Source organism: Penicillium concentricum (genome assembly GCF_028827145.1).
Source record: "Penicillium concentricum strain IBT 3081 chromosome Unknown utg000001l_segment0_segment0, whole genome shotgun sequence".
NCBI classification, from domain to species: domain Eukaryota; kingdom Fungi; phylum Ascomycota; class Eurotiomycetes; order Eurotiales; family Aspergillaceae; genus Penicillium; species Penicillium concentricum.
In genome coordinates, this window is record NW_026622754.1 from 2,636,085 (window position 1) to 2,660,969 (window position 24,885).

General features: G+C 48.3%; 14 protein-coding genes across 14 annotated transcripts; 7 read left to right on the forward strand and 7 right to left on the reverse strand.

Annotated features, from left to right (window-relative positions):
* Positions 1 to 16: 16 nt before the first annotated feature.
* N7517_000987 (Acyl-CoA dehydrogenase/oxidase) lies at positions 17 to 2,000 on the reverse strand (the record flags this gene model as incomplete). The annotated part of the gene is made up of 6 exons (XM_056718717.1): positions 17 to 543; positions 606 to 1,177; positions 1,247 to 1,396; positions 1,447 to 1,566; positions 1,623 to 1,821; positions 1,877 to 2,000. The coding sequence occupies 6 exons, from the start codon at positions 1,998 to 2,000 to the stop codon at positions 17 to 19; spliced, it is 1,692 nt and encodes a 563-aa protein (XP_056582852.1).
* A 1,169-nt stretch (positions 2,001 to 3,169) lies between these two features.
* N7517_000988 (hydroxymethylglutaryl-CoA reductase) lies at positions 3,170 to 4,315 on the forward strand (the record flags this gene model as incomplete). Its single annotated transcript, XM_056718718.1, has 1 exon — positions 3,170 to 4,315. The coding sequence occupies one exon, from the start codon at positions 3,170 to 3,172 to the stop codon at positions 4,313 to 4,315; it is 1,146 nt and encodes a 381-aa protein (XP_056582853.1).
* A 408-nt stretch (positions 4,316 to 4,723) lies between these two features.
* Positions 4,724 to 6,287, forward strand: N7517_000989 (adenosylhomocysteinase; the record flags this gene model as incomplete). Its single annotated transcript, XM_056718719.1, has 5 exons — positions 4,724 to 4,762; positions 4,814 to 4,946; positions 4,997 to 5,123; positions 5,185 to 5,786; positions 5,842 to 6,287. 5 exons carry the CDS (start codon positions 4,724 to 4,726, stop codon positions 6,285 to 6,287), a joined length of 1,347 nt encoding a protein of 448 aa, XP_056582854.1.
* A 394-nt stretch (positions 6,288 to 6,681) lies between these two features.
* N7517_000990 (Tm-1-like ATP-binding domain-containing protein) lies at positions 6,682 to 7,947 on the reverse strand (the record flags this gene model as incomplete). The annotated part of the gene is made up of 1 exon (XM_056718720.1): positions 6,682 to 7,947. One exon carries the CDS (start codon positions 7,945 to 7,947, stop codon positions 6,682 to 6,684), a length of 1,266 nt encoding a protein of 421 aa, XP_056582855.1.
* Positions 7,948 to 8,248: 301 nt separating this feature from the next.
* N7517_000991 (uncharacterized protein) lies at positions 8,249 to 8,765 on the reverse strand (the record flags this gene model as incomplete). The annotated part of the gene is made up of 2 exons (XM_056718721.1): positions 8,249 to 8,288; positions 8,341 to 8,765. 2 exons carry the CDS (start codon positions 8,763 to 8,765, stop codon positions 8,249 to 8,251), a joined length of 465 nt encoding a protein of 154 aa, XP_056582856.1.
* Positions 8,766 to 9,193: 428 nt separating this feature from the next.
* N7517_000992 (uncharacterized protein) lies at positions 9,194 to 10,309 on the reverse strand (the record flags this gene model as incomplete). The annotated part of the gene is made up of 2 exons (XM_056718722.1): positions 9,194 to 10,033; positions 10,082 to 10,309. 2 exons carry the CDS (start codon positions 10,307 to 10,309, stop codon positions 9,194 to 9,196), a joined length of 1,068 nt encoding a protein of 355 aa, XP_056582857.1.
* Positions 10,310 to 11,394: 1,085 nt separating this feature from the next.
* Positions 11,395 to 12,516, forward strand: N7517_000993 (NAD(P)-dependent alcohol dehydrogenase; the record flags this gene model as incomplete). The annotated part of the gene is made up of 2 exons (XM_056718723.1): positions 11,395 to 12,030; positions 12,088 to 12,516. 2 exons carry the CDS (start codon positions 11,395 to 11,397, stop codon positions 12,514 to 12,516), a joined length of 1,065 nt encoding a protein of 354 aa, XP_056582858.1.
* Positions 12,517 to 12,804: 288 nt separating this feature from the next.
* N7517_000994 (serine hydrolase domain-containing protein) lies at positions 12,805 to 14,648 on the reverse strand (the record flags this gene model as incomplete). Its single annotated transcript, XM_056718724.1, has 4 exons — positions 12,805 to 13,621; positions 13,679 to 13,952; positions 14,007 to 14,060; positions 14,111 to 14,648. The coding sequence occupies 4 exons, from the start codon at positions 14,646 to 14,648 to the stop codon at positions 12,805 to 12,807; spliced, it is 1,683 nt and encodes a 560-aa protein (XP_056582859.1).
* A 1,479-nt stretch (positions 14,649 to 16,127) lies between these two features.
* Positions 16,128 to 17,073, forward strand: N7517_000995 (SDR family NAD(P)-dependent oxidoreductase; the record flags this gene model as incomplete). The annotated part of the gene is made up of 2 exons (XM_056718725.1): positions 16,128 to 16,179; positions 16,238 to 17,073. The coding sequence occupies 2 exons, from the start codon at positions 16,128 to 16,130 to the stop codon at positions 17,071 to 17,073; spliced, it is 888 nt and encodes a 295-aa protein (XP_056582860.1).
* A 429-nt stretch (positions 17,074 to 17,502) lies between these two features.
* Positions 17,503 to 19,464, forward strand: N7517_000996 (uncharacterized protein; the record flags this gene model as incomplete). Its single annotated transcript, XM_056718726.1, has 8 exons — positions 17,503 to 17,613; positions 17,672 to 17,742; positions 17,798 to 17,821; positions 17,869 to 17,958; positions 18,011 to 18,093; positions 18,149 to 18,546; positions 18,604 to 18,933; positions 18,985 to 19,464. The coding sequence occupies 8 exons, from the start codon at positions 17,503 to 17,505 to the stop codon at positions 19,462 to 19,464; spliced, it is 1,587 nt and encodes a 528-aa protein (XP_056582861.1).
* Positions 19,465 to 19,776: 312 nt separating this feature from the next.
* N7517_000997 (GNAT family N-acetyltransferase) lies at positions 19,777 to 20,373 on the forward strand (the record flags this gene model as incomplete). The annotated part of the gene is made up of 1 exon (XM_056718727.1): positions 19,777 to 20,373. One exon carries the CDS (start codon positions 19,777 to 19,779, stop codon positions 20,371 to 20,373), a length of 597 nt encoding a protein of 198 aa, XP_056582862.1.
* Positions 20,374 to 20,484: 111 nt separating this feature from the next.
* Positions 20,485 to 21,578, reverse strand: N7517_000998 (oxidase ustYa family protein; the record flags this gene model as incomplete). The annotated part of the gene is made up of 5 exons (XM_056718728.1): positions 20,485 to 20,726; positions 20,805 to 20,904; positions 20,962 to 21,092; positions 21,152 to 21,283; positions 21,332 to 21,578. 5 exons carry the CDS (start codon positions 21,576 to 21,578, stop codon positions 20,485 to 20,487), a joined length of 852 nt encoding a protein of 283 aa, XP_056582863.1.
* A 945-nt stretch (positions 21,579 to 22,523) lies between these two features.
* Positions 22,524 to 23,219, forward strand: N7517_000999 (uncharacterized protein; the record flags this gene model as incomplete). The annotated part of the gene is made up of 1 exon (XM_056718729.1): positions 22,524 to 23,219. One exon carries the CDS (start codon positions 22,524 to 22,526, stop codon positions 23,217 to 23,219), a length of 696 nt encoding a protein of 231 aa, XP_056582864.1.
* A 509-nt stretch (positions 23,220 to 23,728) lies between these two features.
* On the reverse strand, positions 23,729 to 24,379 carry N7517_001000 (uncharacterized protein; the record flags this gene model as incomplete). Its single annotated transcript, XM_056718730.1, has 2 exons — positions 23,729 to 24,121; positions 24,167 to 24,379. 2 exons carry the CDS (start codon positions 24,377 to 24,379, stop codon positions 23,729 to 23,731), a joined length of 606 nt encoding a protein of 201 aa, XP_056582865.1.
* Positions 24,380 to 24,885: the final 506 nt, after the last annotated feature.

A 24,885-nucleotide genomic window follows, 5' to 3' on the forward strand; every position in this document is an offset into this window, starting at 1 on the left:
AAATATCGAATAATGCTCAGAGCATGGCCCGGCCCCTTGAGTAACCAATGTCTGTAGTACCATTTCCTGTCTTAGTCTCCAATTGGTCGACGAAATGCTCCCACGATGTCTGAGACAGAATGGGCGCATTACAGTAGGGTTCAGCACCGGTAGCATCCAGCAAAGCATCTAACCGAGGCAACACAGCGCTGAGTCTTTCGGCTTCCATCTGGAACATATCCTCACGGGTTAGACCGACATGCTGAACAAACCAGCTCTGATCCTGTAACATGACCCAAATTTCATACAAGGCCACTAAGTCAGTATGAACCCCTGTCTCTGTAGCGGCGTCATAAGCTATGCGATATCCTATAGCCTCGACAAGTTCCTGTGATCTTGGCAAAATCAAGCGGTTAAAATCCTCTCCACGGTGACCTCCTGAAATGCCCTTGGCCATTCTGTGAAGCTCATCAAGTAGCCCTTGTTCATGCTTTGCTAAAAAGGATGATGGGTCCTTTGCAGGGGGCATTTGGTATCGATTTAGAAGAAGTTCCGATGCTAATCCTAGAATTGAACTTCGTTAGTGCATCATGTAAAATGAAATGAAAGCAAGAAGATCCACATACGAATACACAACACTAGGATATCTCCCTCGGCAATCGATATTCCACGCGTCTCCAACATTGCCTCAATAATATGATTGTTCTCAAACAAACCCTGTCCTCCACATCGCTCCGAGAGTGTAAAATGACAAGCTTGAGATGTTTTGCACAAAACAGCCTTAAACATGGCCCCAATGGAATGCTGGACCAATTCTGTCAGACTGGGGTCTTGGAAGTACTGAATGCTTTTTTGAGCGTAGGCCTCGAAAACAAATATCTGCGCTAATCCATGCAGGATCGGACCGTATTGAGTTCGGAAAGAGATAATGGGCTTGGGTTTCTGGTCTGGCCCCAATATATGTCGACGCTGGCTATATTTTCCTGCGACGAAAACACTCCGCTTCATCGTCGGAACCATGGTTAGTGATAATCCGAGAGTACCAACTCCAATGCGCCAGATAGATGACATGAAGTGCTTGCGCATATCTTTTGGCTTATCTACAGTTCCTAAGAGCGCTGAATGGGGAAGGCGGATATGAGTAAAACTCGTAATGGCATGATCCACCGGTTTCGATGCTGCTCGCCTGGGGAGCAACCTAAACGAACGCGAATATGTCGGTAAGTATCTTGTTTCATCCAGCTGGGTATTCGTTTCTCGTACGTACTTTGAAGTCACACCATTACACATCTGATTTCCATCGCTGAGCCAAGTAATAAATGGTCTGATACCACGATTTTCGCCAGAAACAATAAGCTGGGCAAAGACAATCCCGACTCGTGGCAGCCCCTTTACTGGCGAAGATGGTGGCATAATCCTAAAATCATCAAAAGAGTGTCACAGTATGAGAAGTATAATGCATCTTACTTTGCCGCACTGGGGCTAGGGGTGTGCAGATCGAACTCGCCACTTGGAAGCATTGTTGCAGTTGTTTCCAAATTCTTTGCATCTAAACCGTGCCCAACCTCGGTCAGCATATACTGTGCCCTAGTCAGCTGAATTAGTATTGATATATTAGCAGCTATTGGCGGATCTATACTAACGAAATTTCAAAGTTCAACATCTGATTCAAGAGCTCTCGGTACTGCGGTTGTTTCTCTGCAAAGGGAGCCAAGGTCCCTGCTGCAAGGTTGATTTGAATGGTCATCAAGGTAAATGCAGCGCAGTCTACAACCCCGATGATATCCAGATGAATATCCCAGAATTTCTGAGTGCATTGAAGGATATCTACCGCCGTCATCCCTATATTGGTGGGTTAGCTCACATGGAGGATTGGAAATTGGAGTAGTCTTCTAACCATAAGCTTTGGTGGCAGCAGCAGCACGCTGGTAACTGAGATATATTCTCTCATGGTCGGTAGCATCTCGTGGAATATCCTTAAAGACGGGTAGACGGAGTAATTCGAGGGATGAGGAAGTCATTGTTTAGTGATAAACCCTATGACTGTCAAGGAAGTACAATGTCCAAATTATAGAATGGCACTGATGGCAGGGAGCTTGAATAATGGTAATAGTTAGTCTAATTCATAAAAAAAAAGGGCTCTATTGCTAAATAATTCTTATATGTCTGGTACTTTGACCTCGGGGATAATATTATCCAGATGGATCGACGGTGATACGTTGTTCTACAAAGTAGTGTAGTTATGTGCATTTTTACAGGTCCACGCCACCTTGATCAATGTAGCTGCTTGCTTGGGGATCCAGACTAGTGGTGTAACGGGGAAATATATTGTTACACAGTAAGGTAGCTTGTCTTTGACAATGTTGATGGTATCTCTCTCGAAGATAGGAACTAGTTAATGATGATGGTGAGACAAGGCGCATGGGACACCTGCTGAGTGGCGAGCCTATAGTTCGCTAGTGGCATCTATATCTAGCAGCCATTCTCTCTCGTTCAATCTCCATGTAAATTTAATTAGAAAGACTCACTACGTGCAAGTTTCTGCAAGTCCTCACGAAGTCACCGGACAAAACCCTAAAGAAATGCGTTGATGCATCCTGTATTGAGAGAGCTACTACGGGGCAATTTCGTATTCAACAAAGCTTCTACCCCATAATATAAACCTGTTTCTCGGTAATAGCTCATAAAAATGCGATCAGCAAGCCACATATGTTACCTGCTCCGTTCTGTTCATTGAAATCGTGGGAATTTAAGCTATAGGCACGAGGCCTCGTTGCCAATCATCCCACCCGATTATCCTCTCGAAATGTACATCGCTTTGTGGATACTATTGTTATTATACAAAAAGTCATATATCAGGATTGTATGTTACGCGATCTACATAAGCAAATCCCGGTCACAGAGTGAACATCAGGTCGTACAACCCTAAGGCGCTTTCTATCATGCAATAGCGTACGCGAGCAAAATGCATGCTGCACATCCTGAATAACATGTTCCATTTGTAGGATTGATACTGGATCATGAGGCTTCCCCATGAGTTGATACGGGTATTTATCGATTAAAGGAGAATTTTGCATAATATATATAATGCATGCTATGTATATTTTACTAAGTATAGTCCAATTCGTTTTCCACGCCAATAACAGCAATTGACGAGATATTGTTTCCATATCCAATCTATAGCGTATAGATGGCCTCAAAGACGATAGAAAAGTTTGGACATGTTCTGCAAGATGCAAAGCATATAACCGAACGCATAAACGATGCACCGAAAATATCTATTGAAAACTTCATCGGATATACCTCTGTGCCAGTTGGACTGGCTGGTCCTCTATCGATGAGAAATTCCGATGGCACCAGTAGTGCAACCTATGCCCCAATTGCTACCACCGAGTCTGCAATCATCGCAAGCTGCAGCAGAGGCTGCAAGGTTCTCAATGAGTCTGGCGGAGGGCAGTTTCATGTCCTGGGCGAAGCAATGTCTCGCAGTCCAGTGTTTCGATTTAATTGTACCCAAGAGGCGATCGATTTTGCGCATCGCGTGCCAGATCTGTGGAATCCCATCGCTAAGGCCGCAGAATCCACAAGCCGCTACGCCCGTCTTGTGAAATTGACACCTGATATCATCGGTTCCAATGTACATGTGCGGTTTGACTACACATGTGGAGATGCAGCGGGCCAAAATATGGTCACAATTGCTACTCAAAATGCCTGTGATTGGCTTCTTGCTTCCACACAGGATCTGGGGCTGAATATTACGGGTGTCCTTATTGAAGGCAACATGGCGCCAGACAAAAAGCCATCCTGGGGAGCTGTCTGCTCACCTAGAGGGGTTGAAGTGGTCACATGGACCTCCCTCTCTGATACAGTATGCCGTGCCATTCTCAAGTGCACGACCGAGACCCTATACCATACTTTCCGCACACTACAAGAGGGAGGGATTCGAAATGGTCAGTTCGGCTCTAATATAAATGTGGCCAACGTCATCACCGGGATCTTTATTGCGACTGGTCAGGATGTCGCATCGGTTGCCGAAGGACCTTGGGGACATTTGACCCCGGAGTATGATCATAAGTCTCGCCAGCTCAAATTGACCCTCTATTTCCCATCTCTACCCGTTGGCACTGTTGGAGGTGGAACCGCATATGAAACGCAGCGAGAAGCCCTCGGCATTATGGAATGCAATGGTCCTGGCATGAAATCCCGTCTAGCGGGTCTAATTGCCGCTTTTTCTCTTGCGCTTGAAATTAGTACTACAGCGGCCGCAGCAAACAACACCTTCACCGAAAGCCATGAGCGACTAGCACGTGTAAAGCAAGGAAATAGTAAACTTTGAGAAAATAGCTCCAATGAAAGTGTTCAACGTATTTCTGTTTGCTCCCAAGGTGCTTTAGCGGTTCAGTCCTGTCCACGATGGTCAACGCCCAAGTTGGCTATCCGTCGTGACTAAGCAAGGACCCCGCCATCAGTCAGCCCACTACGGAGTCCGAAGTGTTGAGAAGTACCGGTACCTGACCGTACACGTTAAAATTGTATTACAAGACCGTACCCGGTACTTGCCACGTTCCCAGGACCTTGGCGATCCCTCACTAAGCGGAGAGTTTTCCTTCCCCTCTATTATTCTCCTTTTCCCTCTTTCTCTTCTTCTCTCATTCATACACCCTTTGGTCAGTCAATTCTCTACATCACTTTCTATCTGATCTTTCTCACTAATAATCAACAGTTTTTGAATACATACTACATAATGGCTGCCCCCGCACAGAAGTTCAAGGTCGCTGACCTCGTATGTCTCTCTTCCTGTTTTTCTCCTTCAAAACCATTGACCATTCCCTAGTCCCTGGCCGCTTTCGGTCGTCGCGAGATCGAGCTCTCCGAGGTTGAGATGCCCGGTCTCATGGCCATCCGTGAGAAGTACGGTGCTGACCAGCCCCTCGCTGGTGCCCGTATTGCCGGTTGTCTCCACATGAGTATGTTGATCTATCACAAAAAGCAAAGCTTGTACTGACCGCTTCTCCAGCCATCCAGACTGCCGTCCTCATCGAGACCCTCACCCACCTCGGTGCTGAGGTCACCTGGACCTCTTGCAACATTTTCTCCACCCAGGATCACGCCGCCGCTGCTATTGCCGCCGCCGGTGTCCCTGTGTAAGTTTTCTGAGATCTCACACCTTTGTTGTGGACTTCGTCTGACCATTCTTTTCTACAGCTTCGCCTGGAAGGGTGAGACCGAGGAGGAGTACCAGTGGTGCTTGGACCAGCAGCTCCAGGCCTTCAAGGATGGCAAGAAGCTCAACCTCATCCTTGATGACGGTGGTGATCTCACCTCCCTCATCCACACTAAGTACCCCGAGATGCTCGATGACTGCTTCGGTGTCTCCGAGGAGACCACCACCGGTGTCCACCACCTGTACAAGATGCTGAAGGAGAACAAGCTCAAGGTTCCCGCCATCAACGTCAACGACTGTGTCACCAAGTCCAAGTTCGACAACCTTTACGGCTGCCGTGAGTCCCTCATCGATGGTATCAAGCGTGCCACCGATGTCATGATCGCTGGTAAGATCGCCGTCGTTGCCGGTTACGGTGATGTCGGTAAGGGTTGTGCCCAGGCTCTCCACTCCATGGGTGCCCGTGTCATTGTCACTGAGGTCGACCCCATCAACGCCCTCCAGGCTGCCGTCCAGGGTTACGAGGTTAGCACTATGGAGGATGCTGCCCCTACCGGTCAGATCTTCGTCACCACCACTGGCTGCCGTGACATCCTTGTTGGCCGTCACTTCGAGGCCATGCGCAACGACGCCATTGTCTGCAGTAAGTTATTTTGACTCACATGTTGGTTTGAACATTAATACTAACGATTTTCCAGACATTGGTCACTTCGATATCGAGATTGACGTCGCCTGGTTGAAGGCCAACGCTCAGTCCGTCCAGAACATCAAGCCCCAGGTTGACCGTTACCAGCTCAACGGCAAGAACATCATCCTCCTCGCCGAGGGTCGTCTTGTCAACCTTGGCTGTGCTACCGGCCACTCTTCCTTCGTCATGTCCTGCTCTTTCTCCAACCAGGTCCTTGCTCAGATCGCTCTCTTCAAGGCTGAGGATGTTGCTTTCGGCAAGAAGTACATTGAGTTCGGTGCCGGTGGCCGCAAGCCCATCGGTGTCTACGTTCTGCCCAAGCAGCTCGACGAGCAGGTCGCTCGCTGCCACTTGGACCACGTCAACGCCAAGCTCACCAAGCTGACCCCCGTCCAGGCCGAGTACCTCAGCCTCGATGTCAACGGCCCCTTCAAGCCCGAGATCTACCGTTACTAATTTCTCTACATTTTTCAACTCGTGATCGATGATATTTTTGGGAAATAGACTTTCAACATGATTCGACGATGTTATGATTGGCATTTCGAGTTCTCCATCAACTTAGAACTCAAAAGTGGTTGTCCTTCAACGGCATAAAAAGTGGCCTGCACCGGGGATGGTGTGTTTCTAATGTTTTGTTTTGGCGTGGGATGACCTGGGATGGTCTTGCATTCAACACTGCTTTGCGGATGGGATTTTATCTTTGATACCTTATTCTGGTGTGTAGGCCTCCATGGGCCGATTGTGATGGTGTAGTACTTCAACAATAGAAGCTATGCGTCAACATTTTTATTCCTGTAATTGCTTGTAGCTTGTAGACTGGCTTTTGGTCATATTTCTGGCTATGTAAGATTTATTCTCCACGGATCAATTTGACCAGCTCATCTGCTACCACCACTGCAAAGTCAGGATCATTGATGTCACACGAATCTCGCACGACTGATATCCCACTCCCCTCCAATTCCTTCTCCAAAGTAGAAAACAATACCTCATCCGCCTCTGGATCCTGGAATGGCTGACCAGGAACATCCAACATGCTCACTCCACCAACAGGCAGAATCACCTTGGTCCGCTTCAACTGTCCTCCATCCCGCACCAAATTCCCCGCTATAAACCTCCCAATCTCTCCACACTCCTCCTTAGTAGTCCGCATCAGCGTAACAGTCGCATTATGCTCATGCAACAACCGGCCCTCCCGAAAACCACCAGGAACACTCCCCATCCCTCCAAAATTCACCATATCACAAGCCCCAACACTAACAACCCTCGGAATATCCCGCTCCGTAGCAGCCGTCAACCGTCCAGCCCCAGCACTAAGAACTCCACCAACAACCTCATCCGCAATCTCCGTAGTCGTCAAATCAAGCACCGCATCAATCTGTCCCTCCCTAACAAGCCTCTCCAAAGCCCTCCCCCCAGACCCCGTAGCATGAAAAACATAAACCTCACAACCAGCCAGCACCTCCTCGAGACGTTCCCGTGCACGCGTAACACCAGGCGTCGTAACTCCAAACATGGATATACCAATCCTGACACCAGAAGATGTCTCTGGTTCTTGTTTCTTTTCGTTTTGCCGTTTCAGAAACGAACTAGCCATCCCCGCAATCCCCCCAGCAGCGTTATCAAGAACACCCTCCAAAACACGATTCCGACCCGCGATATCCACAACGCTGTACATCATGCTGATATCCGTTTCCCCGATATACGGCCCCACATCCCCGGACGCCATGGTTGACACGAGGAGTTTGGGGAATCCAACCGGTAGCGCGTCGCGCATCACTGCTGCTGCGAGTGATGTCCCGCATGACCCGCCTATGCCGATGATACCGTGGATTTGGCGGGATTCGTGGAGTGATGTTACTTTTTTGGTGGCGTAGGGTGTCAGGGTGGTTATGTACTCGGCTCGGGGGAGGGTTGTTAGATCTGGGATTGGAGTTGAGGGGGTTGTTAGGGCGGTTTGGGGGATGGTGATTTGGTCGTGGGTTGTTGGGTTGCGGCTGATGTCCATTAGGAGGACTTTGGCGTTTGTGGATTCGATTTGGGATTTTGTGTAGAGGAGTTCTGGGAGTTTGGTGTCGCATGTTCCTAGGAGGAGGATTGTTGGGGTGTTTGAGGACATTTTGTTTCTTGGTTGTAATTGGATTAAGGGAATGATGTAGTTGAGTTGAAATTGAAAATTGAAGTTGAAGTTGAAGAAATGGAAGTGGGGAATTATAGCGGGGTTTGTCTATGTGATATGTACCTCTATATAAATAGCGGTAAGTGCTCGAGATAGGGAAGTAAAGTGCTATTACGACCAGATTCAATTGGCACTATTCAACTTCATTTCTAAATGTATGTGATATCATCGGCATAGCAACTTGTATCTATGGATAATCAGAAAACTTGGTGGATTGCAAGTCTCAATGTATGCGCACGATCTAGAGTTTAGCAGACCTCACAGCCTTGAATTGACGAATTCTATATTGAATCAGCCACAGACACAAGAAAAGATTCAATCTCCAAAACATACTTATCCTCATCCGCCAGCTCAAACAACACATCTTGTGCTCCTTCCCACAGCGTCAGATTCCCAAGCGCAAACAAGTTCTCAGATCCCTCCGTGATAGTCAAGAAGTGATTCGCAGCAAGAGCTCCCATCTTGCTTGCAAAAGCAACACCTCCATAACAGAATAGGAATTCCGTCTCCGAGATACCTCCGGGGTACAGCAAAATCTGACCAGGCGCGGGATGCGCCGTGTGATTTTCAAAGGGGAGATTGAAATCCGTCTCGCCCAACGGAATCCACATACCCTCACCGCTCCATCGCACATGAATGAGCTTTTGGCGGTATGGGAGGAGAGAGCGGAACAATTTGACGGTCTTGGGAGCGGCAGACTCGAGCTTCGCGAGGAATTGGTACGGGCCAGCCGTGATCAGAATGGTAGAGTCCGTCATTTTGGCTTTTAAGGGAACTGTGAACTCAGAGAAGGGCTGTTGTTCTCTTGCTTTTAAAGGTGGAGATTATATACATGTGGGGCCATATCGCTGCATTGTTCGGAGTTCGGAGTTCGGGTTCGGATATCGCATATTCCACTTGGTGTGGTGGATGGGAAGTGGTCAATTTAGGGAGAAACAAAGTACATTGCATAAGTGAGTATAAACACGAGAAATGGAAGCGGCTGAACGCAAACTCAGTATCAACAAGAAAGTATCAAAGAAAGAAAAACGCATTCGTGATGAACAAGGACACCGACAGTCCTGGGTCGATGTGTTAACACCCTACTCCAGCAATGTCACATTCTCTAGTCTTGGCATGCCGAGCCCACGCGAAGCGCCTGTAAAGCGCCAGGGAAGTAAGCAAGATGGCCGAGAAGCCAAAGCTTCTATGCGTAAAGAGGATTGAATCGAGACTTAGCAGCCATGGCGTCTTTCTTCAGTGCTTGAGCCTGCAATCTTCTCGACTTGCGCACAGGGGTTGGATTCGTAGGATCGTTTGGAGCCCATTTTATACCCGGGCCTGCTCGATCATTGACCAGAGGCTCGGGATCGTCTAGTTCCATTGGGTCCCAGTGTAACTCGGCATCGGTGATTTCCAGCTTTGATGAACTGAGCGGGGGAACTTGATTCCGTGGAGTTGAAAGTCCGACCCCATTAAAGCACTTGACCAACATATGTGCCGCAGAGGCGCGCTTGCTCAGATCGAGTCTCGCCATCTCCGAAAAATTCGTCATCTTTGGTGCCACGTCCGAGAGTTGTTTGTGGACCTCCTGGACGTTACTAAACTGGTGTGAATTCTGGCGAAAGTTATTGAGATCCACCGTCCATGCGATTGTTACAAAAAGGGACCAGACATCCATCTTGTGTGATTGGCGTTTTGGAAGCTCGGGGGCCGCGAATAGTGGGGTCCCAACATGAGTCCGAGCACTAACAGTGCGGTTGCATAGACCGAATTCACCAACTTGGTATAACATATGTGGGGGAAGCGACATTCTAGTGTAAAGAATGTTTTCTGGTTTGGTATCTCGATGAACAACGCCTTTTATGTCTAGGTAATCTAGCGCCTGAAGTGTATGGTGGGCAAACTTATTGGTGAGGTCACTGTGGTGGCTTGAAAATTCACCAGTGGCAACCAAGGAGTGAAGTGTGCCGTCCGCGAGGCGCATCAATATGTCCAGAGATAGTTCGTTTCCGCCTTGCGAAGCGATAAATTCGATGATATACCGCTAAGGCAGTGTCAGCTCAGTTCGCGAGAGCATGGAAGGGCTACTAACGTGACCAAGTCGAGATAGAGCCTCAACCTCGCGTTTCAACGTCTCATAGGATCTCTCGTCCCCTGCGTCTTGGTTGGGGCGTGGGGTTTTCTTAACAGCAATAAAGCTGCCCGTGTCGACATCGAAGGCCTTGTATACAACCCCGAATTGTCCAGATCCAATTTGGTCAAGCTTCACATACCGCACGTCCAGCTGTCGATGGCCTACAGTGTGGACTCTCGTGTGCATTTGAGATGGTACGACCGTGTCCAATTGATCACTCTTCCGATCTAGGCGGGGGTTTTCCACGTAGTCATTTGTGCTTGACTGTAATTCATTTATTCTTACCGTTATTAGAGCAGCTTTTTCATACCACAGCAACCCGAATCGAACGACATCTTGATTTATGCCGCCCATCCCCAACACATTGTTCAGCTCCTTGTGAATGACTACTTGACGAGAGCGCCCACGCTCAAATGGGATAGCGTTTTCCCCGGAAACCTGCGTTGTGTCAAGATGATTCCTATCTCCCTTTCATGCATTTTTCTAGCCACACAGACCTGTAGCTTCCTCTCCCAATTTTTGCTTGTCGTTTCCAATGCTCAGTTCTCAAAACAACTCGCTGTCTAGCGGTGGGGTCCGATTCTTCATATGTGTGGACAGTCTCGTTCGAGTCGGGGACAAATACAGTCTTCGGTTTGGAGTCTCGGACCAAATCAGGAGTCCCGGACATTTTCCACCCCAGTTGTGTTCTTGGCTTGGATGTCGCCATGATTGTAAGGCATGTTTATTGCGGCTGAGTGTGTTGTCCCTGAGACTACGGTAGCCGGAATGGGCCAAATCCGACTATGCTTATTAATACACCCCGGGGACCTGTCCACCCGTCGGGACCATGTCCTACGCGTTGGCCACGCCTATACTCTCTTTACCTTTGCACTTTTATTAAACCGTTGATGGACAGAGGTTACATGTAGAAGATAGTTACCGATTGAGAATACACACTCCTACAAATCTCTGAATTCGCTTGGACGTGACTATTGGGCGTACACGGTGGTGTTCGGCGCTTCCCCCGTACAAACGTCGTCTAGCTGGTCCGTTAGCCTCGTCCGGTTCGTCCGTTCTCAATTGTCTTTAAATAAGCTCGAGAGACGCTTTTTTCTGAGTTGTGCACTCCATCTAACAGCGGCTTTCGGGCCTTTCCACCATATCTCTCTTTTCTACACCGTTACAGTACCAGCTCTTTTTATTGTTGCGGCAAATCGCGCCCTGAAGCTCCCTACTTCTATCGTGAACTGTCCTCTTCATCTATTCACCACGCACCAATAGCAGAAGAAATGTCATCGAAGACCCAGGCCCCGACCGTACCGACAAACATGCGTGCCTGGGTACGCCGGCGACGCGGTCCTGCTAGTAGCGCGCTCGAGCTGACCACTGACTATCCAACGCCCGACGTGCCCACAGGCTCGTCGTCCGACGTCCTAATCCGCGTGTCAAATGTGTCACTACAGTTCAGTTCTGAGCTGATGATGAAGATTCTGCCTAAACTACCTTTCACCCGCCCGTGGGTCCCGGAGCTTGAGCTTTCCGGTGTGGTGGTGGCAGCTGGCGGGGGTGCACCGGTAGAGCTGCGCGATCCCGGCGTGCACGTCATTGCCTTTCAGAACATTCCTGCCGTGGCCATGGGTCACGGCGTTCTGGCAGAATATGTGCGACTGCCTGGCTCCCAAGTCGCACGAATCGATGATGGTGTTGATATGGCGTCGGCCTCGGGCACCATCGGGGCCGGTAGTACCGCGCTTAAGATGATCCGCACGGCCGGTGTGCGCGAGGGTCACACGGTGCTCGTGAATGGGGCTAGCGGGTCGGTCGGGTCAGTGCTCGTGCAGTTGTGCAAACTGCGTGGTGCAAAGGTGGTCGGCGTGGCTAGCGGAGGCAACGAGCCTATGGTTCGTGATCTAGGTGTAGATGAGGTATGTACAGTTGCTAACATTGTATGAGAAAATGACTAATACACAACGTTGGAATAGTTCATCGACTACCGCGAACATGAATTGCTGCCAGCCTACCTTGTGCAGCAGTATGGCGACAAGCCGTTTGACTTTTTGCTTGACTGCGTTGGCACGCAAGCGCTTTTTGCCAACTCTCCAGCTTATCTTAAGCCCGAGGGAGCTCTTATAAATATCGGCATGCTCGAGGGGACATATGTGACGACGTGGAACGTACTGCTCAATAGCTGGCTGCCCACATGGCTGGGCGGCGTGCCGCGTCGCTATATAATGTTCAGCACGCCACCTTCGTGTGACGACGCGGTCTATCTGGCACGTCTGATTGAGGAGGGCCGCTTGCGTATCCCTGTCGACTCTGTCTTCGAGATGAAGGATGCCATACGCGCCTACGAGCGCATCGCCACAAAGCGTGCGCGTGGCAAGGTCGTGGTTAAGGTGCATGACGACTAGGTCGTAGCCACTTCGAGGGCGTATAAGGGGGCTCATGTTTACACCCCCATAATATAACGTACGACTACTCTCTCCCTATTATTCGCAAAACTAAAGTTGACCAAGCATATTAAAAAGCATATTAGCGCCTATATTTGGATGGGATTAATGGGTCGATGAATAGTTCACTGCACTATGAGACTGGATACTATATCTAAAAAGACAGAAATAAACAACGCATATAATAAGCTAAGCTGAAAGACCTAACCATTTACCACACCACCGATATGACTGATCTATAAATCGGCCTCAAACTCGCTTGAGAACAGAACCGGTAACAGGATACTCAACACTAACAAGTCTTCCATCCACCAAATTGAAAATAAACTCATCAGAGGGACCGGCAAAATCTAGATTCATCCACACAAAGGAATTATCAAACAATCCTCCCTTCCCTCCTTCGACAGCCGCACGAGGTTTCATCGGGGGCTGCGGCTCCACCATACGGTGCGCCACACGAAGTGTACCCTTGGTCTTATACAAAGAAGACAAAGACCTCGAGAACGAGTTGAGACCAGTCGGATAGAGACGCCAGTTCGCATTATCGCGCGCATTCTCACCCTTAATCCAGAACGATTTCAGGCCGAGCCCGGGACGGCCCCGATCAACAGATAGCGTGATGTTTGTATCCGGCGATGTCTCGTCGACGAACGTGCCGGCCAGGTTTCGTTGGGCGTTTTCTGCGGCTGCGTGTTCGGCGGCGGGGATGAATGTCTCGCCAACTACGTCGCGGAGAGGCCAGCGGGCGGGCGTCGCGGTGAACCCGGCGACTAGGATGGAGTAGCCGATGCCGTGGTCTGGAGATAGGGCAAATATGGATGTATAGTCGATGTTACCACCGGCTTTGGTGTAGAGATCCGAGATCCGGGTACGGTTTGAGCCTGGGGTCACGGGGATCTCGAGGCGAGAGATTTCCCAAGGGGCGCCGACGAGCTCAACCAGACTACCGGTTCCACTGCTGGGTTTCATCCATTGTGATGTTGTGGCTGGGGAGAGGATCTCGGAGTTCAAGATGGCGAGACCTGCGGTGCGGAGATCTGCGGCGTTGGAGTAATAACTGCCAGTTCTTGAGGGCGATTAGCTTGCGGTTCTCAACATATAAAAAGGGGAAAAGAAAACCTACGACGCAACAATTTCCACGTCACCGGCCCATGATGTGTTCTTGTCGATACTGCGCCGATCGATAACATTAAGATCCGAGCCCGTTGGAACAATTGTCGACATTGTCTCCAGGCCCAATGGATCAAAGAGAACCTCTTGGACCGCTTTCCTGTAAGTCTTCCCTGAGAGGCGCGCAAGCACCTGTCCTAGGATAGCAAAACCGCCATCAGAATAAACCGCATTTCGGAATGGAGAAATCACGGGCTTTCTCTCATCACGGAAGAACTTCAAAAGATCTGCGAATCACATATATTAGCAATTTCCTAGCTGACAGGGCCTTTTTGGATTACCTTCGGGTGCATATTGCAATGGCTTCTCGGGGTCCGCGTAGTCTTTGAGGAAGTCTAGCAGAGCAATCAGCACCGGGAATCTAGAATTTGAGAAGAGCACAAACCAGCAACACCCCCAGACCCAGCTTGCTGAGATGCCAGCCCCCCGACAGTGATATCCTCCCAGCGTATTTCCTCCAATGGATCGTTGGCCGAATTACCCGCCAGTTCGGGGAGGTACTTGGTCACAGGGTGGCTGAATACTTCCATGCCGGCCTTGGCGATGATTGCGTAGACAGTGAAGAGCTTCGTCACACTTCCGATGCGCGAGATGGTCTTGTCATTGAGTTCTCCGGATGTCATGGACTGCTTTGAGTTCTCTCCGACATGCGAATAGCTGTAGATGGATCTATTGGTCGCAGCTGAAAATACGTCGATGTAGAAGGCCAAGTCTGTACGATTGAGATCGCCAGTTGAGAAGAGGTTATCGATGAGGCCAGGGAATTTCGATTTTGCGTGGTTGATAGCTGTTGAATTGGAGGGATCGAAGTTAGAGAGGAAGGATGGACCGATGAAGGGGACTTCATCTGTTGCGATTATGCGCGCTGTTGAGGTAGCTGCAAGTCCCAATAGGGATCCAAGTAATACTTTGTCAAGAAGCATTGTGAAGGTTTCGGCGAGATTCTAGTAAAGACGAGACTTGCTTCTGAGAAGGTAGAATTGATTCTGCCTGAAGTCGAGCAATTTCTCTACATCTTATATATTGACGTTCGTTGTGGCTATAGCGCACATTGAGTCCTCAGCTTTGGACATATCCAACAGGTATGAACGTAGGCCAAGGCAACGCGTTGTCCATATAGGGTTGGTTCAGGCGCCATCCGCCATGTTTTCTGTCTAAACATCGACGGGCGCACTATAATAAGACGGGCTGAGCCAGCTTGGCCCCAGATCTGCGACAGTCAGTAAGGATATGGCAAGTTGGTGCGCCCTTGGCGTTCGTGATGGTAAACTTAATCTTGAAAGGCTAAGAAGATTGGCAGCTAGGCAAATAGCGGTGACATCACCTAGGCAGATCTATACCTGTCGATTTCTTGAATGTCGTTGTTCATCAACAAACCTTGAGATGTTGTATACCTATGTCGGACGCATTGGGTACTTGAGGATGCGCCAAGTTACGGCCCCTCATAGCCGTATATCGTTTTTTGTATAGCTAGAAGATTTCCCGAGGTTGAATCTACCTTTGAAGTATATATTATTACTTCTTTCTACATTTCTATAGGCGTCTAGAAAATACAAGAGAAATCGATACATATGGAATTTCCATTAAACCGCCCTCTTTATGACATTTTTCTCCAGATTTATCTCTCCTTCTCCATAGTCATACTCCATGATTTTCCCTCCGCAACAGAGCGTGTTGTATTTCTTGGCAATAACAAGGCACATGTCTGGCGCACCATATTGCCTATTACGGCATTTGATCGTCGTGCCACCTCCAACTCTGGTATGGAAACCATTGCTCCAGAGGCAATGGACTATTGAGAAACGCAGAATAATAAATCAGGCAGAAACAGACTAGAAGGTAGGAAGTTAGAAGCGAACACGAGGGAATATCTATCTGCTTTTTCCCCCTTCTTCTCCTTTCCATCTACCCACGAGAAAGGAAATAAGAAAGAAAACAGATTTCCATCTCGTCATGGAGCAGAAGCCAGCACAGTCCGGTCGAAATAGGGAAAAGAAGAAGAGGGAACAAGATTAATTGAGAGTAGGGTTTCATATAGATTCCGATATCAACCTAATAGATAACTGTGACAGCAAATCCAAAACGTCGTGTGAGATGAAAACTGAAGCTCCAGTACCTAAATAGCTTCTGGAAGCCTGATAGACAAGGCAATGTATCTCTCTAAGATGTGGAGGCCCGGAAAATCGGAGAATTTGGAGATTTGCGGGTCGAATTTCCTTGAAGTCGAAATGATGTGGGTGATTGTAACCGGTTGAAGATTCGGGCCGAAGCTGCAATTTACCCGCATTTCCTTTCTTGAACGGGCAGTTTTCCTCCGCGACTTTCGGCTAAATAAGAGACATTAAAGAGGTGGGAATCTCCTTCAATATCTTTATTTCTTCTCTCTCTCATTAACATTCAAAATGGCTCGCGTACTTGAAGGGAAATTTGGCATCGTCACTGGCGGATCGCGGGGTAAGTTGCAGCTCCCCCGCATACCAAGACATCAAGCTAACCAACGCCATCAACACAGGAATCGGCGAAGCAATTGCCCGCAATTTGGCCGAAAAGGGCTGCTCACTTCTCCTGAACTTCACCTCAGAGTCCTCACGAGCCCCTACCGAAGCCTTATGCTCCTCTCTAGCCAAAACCCATAACATCAAATGTGAAAGCGTGCAAGCCGATCTAAGCCAGCCCGCCGAAGCCGTGACAGCCATCATCGCCGCCGCACAAGAACATTTCAGCAACTCAGGAAAACTCCAAATTGACATCCTCATCAATAATGCCGGCGTCTCACAAGACCGGAACCTGAACGATGCCACAAAGGGCCCCATCGAAGCCGAGCACTTCAACTGGCAGTACTCAATCAATGTCCTCGCCCCTCTCCTCCTCACACAAGCCTGCCACCAATACCTCCCCACCGACCGAAGCGGCCGCATCGTGAGCATCTCCAGTGTATCCTCGTCGCTCGGATTCGTGGGCCAATCAATCTATGGCGGTACCAAGGCTGCCATTGAGGCGATGACTCGCACCTGGGCACGGGAGCTGGCAGACCGTGCTACTGTTAATGCCGTTAACCCCGGCCCCGTTGTTGGTGATATGTACTTTGCAACCGGAGAACAGTTCTGGAAGGATATTCAGGGATATCAGGATAACACGCCGATGAGCAAGTTGGATGTGAATAATCAGGATACTATGAGTCGCTTGACTGATGAGCAGAAGCGCTTGATTCAGGAGAAGATGGGTGGTCGGAGACCCGCTTTCACTAGTGAGGTTGCCGGTGTTGTTGGTATGTTGTGTACGCCGGATGGTCTTTGGTGTACTGGTAGTGTGGTATGCGCCAACGGTGGTATGAAGATGGGTCAATAAGAGAATATAATCAATTACATACCATCTTACCATGTTACAGCTGTTTGCACTATCGATAATTAACTACCTGACTATCTTAACAGGAGCCCAGCCTCCAATGGTCCCCTGCTTCACCCCTGCCATGCATGCACCCTTCGTGTTTCATTGGAGGAATGCTGTATGATCTACAGCTCCCTCACTGAAGAACATATTCTCGTGTCTCATTGCTTCTATTGGATGCGGGATCGCTGCCTTCTCTTGTTCAAGACCAAGCATCCCAGCCGACTTTCGAATGCTAGCTGTATCACTACATGCAGCGCACAGATCATCTCCAGTCGCAGAGCTTCGAGATATCTTTTAATCCCTGCTGCCTCTCCACTTCCTCCCCCCAGACTTCTTCGTCTTAGCCATTGAATTCTCTTATAACTTGACATAAAACTTGCATCCACCATGGCCCACGAGTTGAAAGAGGTCGCAGCCTCTGCCAACTCCCTTGATTCACCTATCAGTGATTATGACAGAATTCAACTGGAGCGCCTCGGGAAGAAACCAGTATTGAAGGTAACAAAATGATGACTCGGTGTAACTTGTACTTGATTTAATGGGGTTGCTCCTTCAGCGAAAATTCGGCATCTTCGCAACTCTCGGATTGAGTTGTACTGTTCTCGGAACGTGGGAGGGACTACTTGGGTATGTGAACATCCAAACTTGAAACAACGAGTCGAAAATGCTGATATCAACACAGAACATTCACAACGCCTTTGCATAAGTATGCCTCTCACCGAAAATCCTGAATATGGAATTGACAGGTCGCAGTGGAGGCTCGGCGGGTGCAGTCTATGCCTATATATTTGCTTGGACAGGCACAGCATGCTGTTTTGTCGCTCTTTCAGAGTTAGCGTCGATGTGAGCATACTACATATGTCAAAAGAAAGGCCTCATGCTGACATCCCCTCAGGGCACCAACATCTGGAGGCCAATATCACTGGTGTGCCATGCTTGCTCCAATAAACTGCATGAAGTTTCTGAGCTACATAACTGGTACATACCATTCACGATGAAACCAACACACTGAGATACTAATATCGAAACAAAGGGTGGGTTGCGGTAGTTGGATGGCAGGCCGCATTTGCCTCAGCCGCGTATCTGTCTGGTACAATGATCCAAGGAGTCGCCATCCTCGCCCACAAACACTACAAAGCCGAAGCTTGGCAGGGTACACTAATAATGTGGGCATGTCTCTTAGTTGCACTTGCTGTGAACTTATCAGGCGGGAAGCTCTTCCCTCGATTGGAAAAAGGCATTCTTATCCTACACGTCCTGGGCTGCGTGTCAATTATCATACCGCTGGTTTGTCTGGCCGATCATAAAACCAAACAAGAAGTCTTCACGAAGTTCCTGAACGGTGGCGAGTTCCCGACTCAGGGTCTGTCCTGGTTTGTGGGAATTTCCGGTTGTGTGTTTTCATTTGCGGGAGGCGATGCTGTAGTCCATGTGAGACAAACCTCTTGTGATACACAATATGATCCTGGTGACTGACTTCCTATCAAGATGGCTGAAGAAATCCACAATGCAGCCATTGTTATCCCCCGTGCGATCATGTTCAGTGTGCTTATCAATGGTATTCTCGGATTCGGCATGTTGATTGCTGTGTTATTCTGCAGTGGAAATATTCAAGATGCTCTGGATGGTCCGACGGGGTATCCATACATCGAAATATTCTATCAGGCGACAGGATCAACGGCGGGAAGTGTGGTTATGAGTACTATTGTACTGGTCATAGGCATATTTGGTGTTATTGGTATACTGGCTACGGCATCACGGCAAATTTGGTCCTTTTCCAGAGATCGAGCAGTGCCGGGTTGGCGACTATGGGTCCAAGTATGTTTTCGCCCTACCAATACTTTTCGATATGCTAACATAATGTTCAAGGTACCCACCTCCACACAGCTCCCGGTGTACTCAATCCTCCTGACACTTACCATCTGCTGGCTCCTGGGACTCATCAACATCGGCTCCAAAGTGGCCCTTGACGACATTCTCTCCATGGCAGTGTCTGGTATTTACCTATCCTACCTCGTCGTCATCGCATTGCTGCTATATCGCCGTTGCAAGGGCGATATCTATCGACACAACGATAGTGATGGTGCGATTAATGTTCCCGGCGCCAAGTTGGTTTGGGGACCATTCCATATTCCAGGTGTATTGGGGGCGTTGATCAATACATATGCACTCATTTATATCCTCATTGTTATATTTTTCAGTTTTTGGCCTTCGCATATGTCGCCTACTGTCACGACTATGAACTGGAGCGTTGTTGGGACTATTGGAACTGTTCTCTTGGCTGTGATATACTATGTGGTGCGCGCTAGAAATGTTTACACTGGGCCTGTGTTGGAGACAACTTCATGATATGGACATTGGAAATATCATTCTGGATCACCACAAAATGCCGGCTAAATCCGGTCAATGTTGGCCCCAGTTCTTTGAAATCAGTTATCACTTCTCTTTATCTTAATAATTTCAACTCACAGTGAGACTGTGATACCCAAATAGGCAACGCCATTTTCGCGCCAACAGCGCCTATCAGCCCCAAAGCTTCTAATCCAGCCCCAAAACTGTGAGTCATTGTCGTCTTTCTCAAGCTATCCCATGAACGCAGCCATAAGATAAAAGAAAGGCCTCCAATATCTGTACTAGTTATCCACTGCCTAGAACCAAATCATGCCTGACTATTCATTCCCCCTGGGCTTCACAATCTCCACCCCGCGTCTCCAAATCACCCCCTTCAACCCCACGGACCCAACCCACAGCGACTTCTTAGTCCAACTCTGGAACACAGACGATTTCATCAGCTCATGCGGGAAAACCGGAATCACCACAACAGAAAAAGCATCGTCCTTCCTCAAAGGCCGAGTTTCAGCACACTACGCCTACCATGGGTACGGCATGTTCCTAGTCTCGCGACAGACTGATGAAGGCTTGAAGCCGATCGGAACAGTCTCCCTCATGAGGGGAATTCCACCTGGCCCGAGTTATCTTGCCCCGGATATCGGGTTTGCCGTGTTACCCGAGGAAGGTCGGAAGGGGTATGCGACCGAGGCGGCGAAGGGGCTTTTGGAATATGCGAAAAAGACTCTCGGGGTTGATGCTGTGTTTGGATTTTGTTCGCCTACCAATCAAAGGAGTCGGGGCGCATTGGAGAAAATTGGGATGGAGTTTAGGGGGATTAGACCTTTGAAGGTTTTTGGGAGTGAGGATAATGCTGTTTATGTTTTGCCTGGGATGAATGATGATTTGAGTGTTTATAATCTTGATTGAATTGAGGGGATTATTGTTCTATTGGGATTATCACTTATTGTGATATTTCTTTACTTTCGAGTAGCATAGTATTCTTCTATGCTAGGCTAAGGCTTAGTGTCCAATCCTATCTCATGGCATTTGGCTATAGATTCGGTCTCCCTCTGATGGTGGCTGCAAAAAGTCCGCAGGCGGGTCTTGAGGCAGCTGGTTCTTTTCAGCCCAGCGACGAACGGCATCGAAGTTCTTACATCGATGCTGAGTGTTGAAGTCAACATAGGGTTCTGGATTCTCGGGGTAAATCCAGACTTGACCTAACACTCCACTGTCGACCGTGCACATGAGCTCTTGGCGAATAATATCGAGGCAGTGTGCTTTGAGAGAAATAATCAGTTCAAAACCTTATCATAAGAGGAGAATGAAAAAAAAAAAAAACAACAACAACAACATACACACGTGGAGGCGGACGATATAGTCATTGTTGGTGAAGGGCCCTTCCCTCTTCGCGTGGTAGTAATCGTAGTTATAGTAAAGTGACTGACGAAGGAGATTCTTGTCTGTGTTAGTATACTTGTTTCGCAGTATTGGTTTGAGGTATAGGCCACTGACCAGACAGTGAAGGTGATGCAAGCCCTCGACATTTGCAGGGAATCCTCCCCCATACTTCGCATTGATCTTCACTTGGTCCGCAGCAAGTCCAGAGTGTTCGGCATCTTCTGGGGATATTCGAACACTGCGGTCTAGATAGGAAATGTAATTAGCTCATGTCAGAGAGTAGTTAACCGTTTCGAAGACACACAGTTGATGCCCAAAGACTCCCACGCTGCATCAACATCTGGGCCGGCATCTTGTCGGAAGATATTCTCTTTCAGGAGAGAGCCATTGAATTCTTGTACACTATATTGAATTCCAACTTCCTTCATGACAGTTGCTGTTTCAATCAGATTAATGAATTGTATGGCGGGACCTTGGAGCTCACAATATTGAGAAACATGTTGACTGCAAAGGCCATCCAAGTCACCACGCCACTGAAAGCCAAACAGAGTCCCGACTAAAAATCCCAGCACAAGTACACTCGCCCGAAAGAGGTAGACGGCAAAGCTGTTACATGTGGGTGCCGATGATTCTTTTCCACTCCAGAGAGTCGCTTCTTCCTCTGCGAGAAGTCGTTTGCTAGATTCATGTGAGAAATCCTCTACACTGGAAGCTTCGTCGAACAAGCCCATCTCGATGATTGAGCCTTGGAGTAGCTTCTTGAATGAGTTGCAAAAGCAAACCGCGCAAAATAAATTTCCAGTCATTCAAGGGGCAACGAAACTCCTTTGATTTCCAATAGGCAACTGCCGGCTCCAGACCGCAACTTGACGAAGGGGATTTTCCCCAGCTTCGACCCTGACATCAGAGCTTGAAGCTCGTAGACATTGCTGATCAACGCAACGTGTCCCCTGCATGTCTCACACGTTTTGCCATCCCATGAGTCTCCCAATGCGTGATGTATGTATGGGCAACGTGAGAATTCGCTCAAGGGGTTGTAAATTATATGTATCACGTAAATGCATGCATGGAAGACAACATGGATCAGCTGGGCATATTCACTGAATTAGGTAAGCGAGTTTTCCGTAGAAATGCAGCCAAGATCAGCATTTAATTGTGGTGATCTTCAAGGAATGTGGTCACTCCCCTTACGGACAAGATCTACGCAGATTCACGCGAGGATCATCATGTAGCTCTTCAAAGGTCCACTCTTAAAAGTTTGATGCTTATTGAATTAGTAAATCTTACGTGTGCTACTCCGTCTTTTACAGTCAATTGAGATCATCGCGCACCCGCTCGCTTATCCCCCGCAAGGCAATATGGTTATCGACTACACGTTTCCCCGGTCTCCCTTGCAGCGCCAATACCCAACCCTCACCGAAGAATGGCGAGACCCGACCTCAGACATTCTTGTCAAAGGCTTCCAACGCCATTGAGTAGCATATTCTGAAGCTACATATTACTCGAGCTTGAGGCTTGAAGGGTTTCTGGGATATAAATACAGGCCGTTCGACCGGGTTTCAATCATTATTCTCAAACCAAAACAATCTCTAGATCCTCACGATACAAGAGCACCGCCAAAAGCAACGAATTATCTATACTTCATTCAAAACTCTTGCAGTTCACCTCCCTTCAAAATGCGCTACTCTATCATCAGCAGCCTCCTTCTTTTGGCTATCTCCCCTCTGTCTACCCTCGCGCTTCCCTTGGACCCCAACGACGTTGCCGGTCAATGGGATCCCAGTGGAAAGTACCAAAAGGGTAACTGGCAGCACGGCGTGTTCGTCGCCAACAATGGCGATAACCAACATGGCCAAGTTGAGAAGAATGGCCAGTGGAACAACGACTACCAGAATGGTCAATACAACCCAGACCAAAATGGCTGGACTGATGCCAATGGCCAATGGCATACCAACAACCAGAACGTCAAGAACAACCAGAATGGCCAGAACGGCTGGACCGACGAGAAGGGCCAATGGCACACCAACAACCAGAACGTCCAGAACAACCAGAATGGCCAGAACGGCTGGACCGACGAGAAGGGCCAATGGCACACCAACAATCAGAACAACCAGAACAACCAAAATGGCTGGACCGATGCCAACGGCCAGTGGCATGCAAACCAGAAGCGCCAGGCTATCCCCGCTCAGGCAAACCCCGCTCTCAACCAGAATGGAGCTGGCAAGGCCCAGGTCACCCCCAGCTCTCAGAACAACCACTACGAGAGCTACGGCAACTACAAGAACTATGGTTCTTACCAGAACTACCCCGTCAACGGACAGAACCAGGCTCCACACAAGGATACCAAGGCTATTACTGGTCACCAGGAGTAAATTTGATACTTCTTGCTACATCCAGAGCGCGGTCGAGCTCAAGGGTGTGAGTTTGGAGTTTGTGGATGGTTATTGCGGGTTTCATCTCATCTCGGACTTGGAGGAAACGATACATTGAAAATTCGCCTTGGTTGAAGGCAAGGCATGGTTTGCATGAGAACACGAACTGTATACGCTCATTAATGATCTTTGGTTTATGAATTGGTTAATGACTTTTGAAATTACTTGAAATGATTGAATAGAGATTGGAGGATATTAGGTACAATCTTATAGCAGAATCGCATGAAAACTTCACTTTTCTTGATACACGGGGACAATACTTTCTATCTGCTACGGATCATGTCCTTTGGGGATTCATCCACAGTGAAAGCACTTTATAAGCACTCGCAAATGATCCTCCGTATTAATAATATAGTTGGAGGACTTAAAAAATGTCATGGAACTCGGCTGATCTGAGAATATTTGTATTGATTGGGTACCCAGATACCCAGCTGATGGATACGATATTGCTAGCACAAAGAAGAGACGGGGAGCAGCTTCGAACCAAGCAAGTGATACTGAGATTGGTGTACTGCAATGTATTTTCTAACGGCTCCAAAGTCCGATCTCGTTTTGCTGTCGTAGTTGTTGATTTTGGCGCTTAAATTGACAGCGTTGTCGCTTTCCCGAACCATCTTCATAATTCTGTCGAATAAAGCGTCCGCTTTGCTAGATATATTGCGGCGCTGCTGAAGCCGTTCCTGGATGGTTTCGTCAACCTGAAGATACAGCCAGTTGGCGACAGTACGAGACCATTGCACCCATCTGTTGTAGTTGTGCTGGCCTTTGGCGGGCCGCGGAACACTGCTGTTGATTAAGTGTTCTAGTCGGAGTTGTGCTAGTGCGAATTTCACTTGAAGAACCTATTGTTCAGGGTTCTTGGTGTTGTGCTTCAGTCGTCGCGGCACGTTTGTAATAGTGACTTGGGTCAACTTTGGTAGGTTGGACCCTTGTGTGTCTGGTGTGCGACGTATATCCGCACCGTTGAGGTCGATGTTGGTATCAACCTTATTATCTTTAGAGTCGACGTCTTTGCCATCGATATTGGTCGGAAGGCTGGGTTGGCAATTGGTGACTTGGTCGGGTTTGGTGTCACTGGGTTGGCCGGCATTGTGGGTCATCGCTAATCGGGTTACCCCTGGAAATGGTTGTGATTGGTTGTGTTTAGCCCCGCAATATTCCGGGGTTAAGGTAGAGGGTTCTGATTGGCTAGAACTGTTTCACTGTGGAACTTCGGGAGAGTGAGGCTGAAAGTCCAATAAAGGAGATGATAGGTAACCTCTAGAAATGATACCGATGAAAGAAAGATCAGTGTGCATATTAAGGAAAGTGAGGGATAAAAGAGAGACGGAAGATATAGTTGTCATAGATGCCCGAAGCATCCAAGCTACTAGTACGATTATAGCTGTTGAGGCCTGATTATGACGCAAGCCAGACGTCTTGAAAGGCATCTTGAAAAGATGTCTAGACATTGTAAATGGTCGAATTTTGTTAGATCAGGCCCATCTTCCATTTGCTTACTGAGCGGATTGTTTGGCACCAGGGTATAAATACCCTGCCTTTTGTTAGATTGAATAATAAGTCTTCTTTCTCTTCCTCCATTTCGCCGGTAGCCATAAGAGATTTA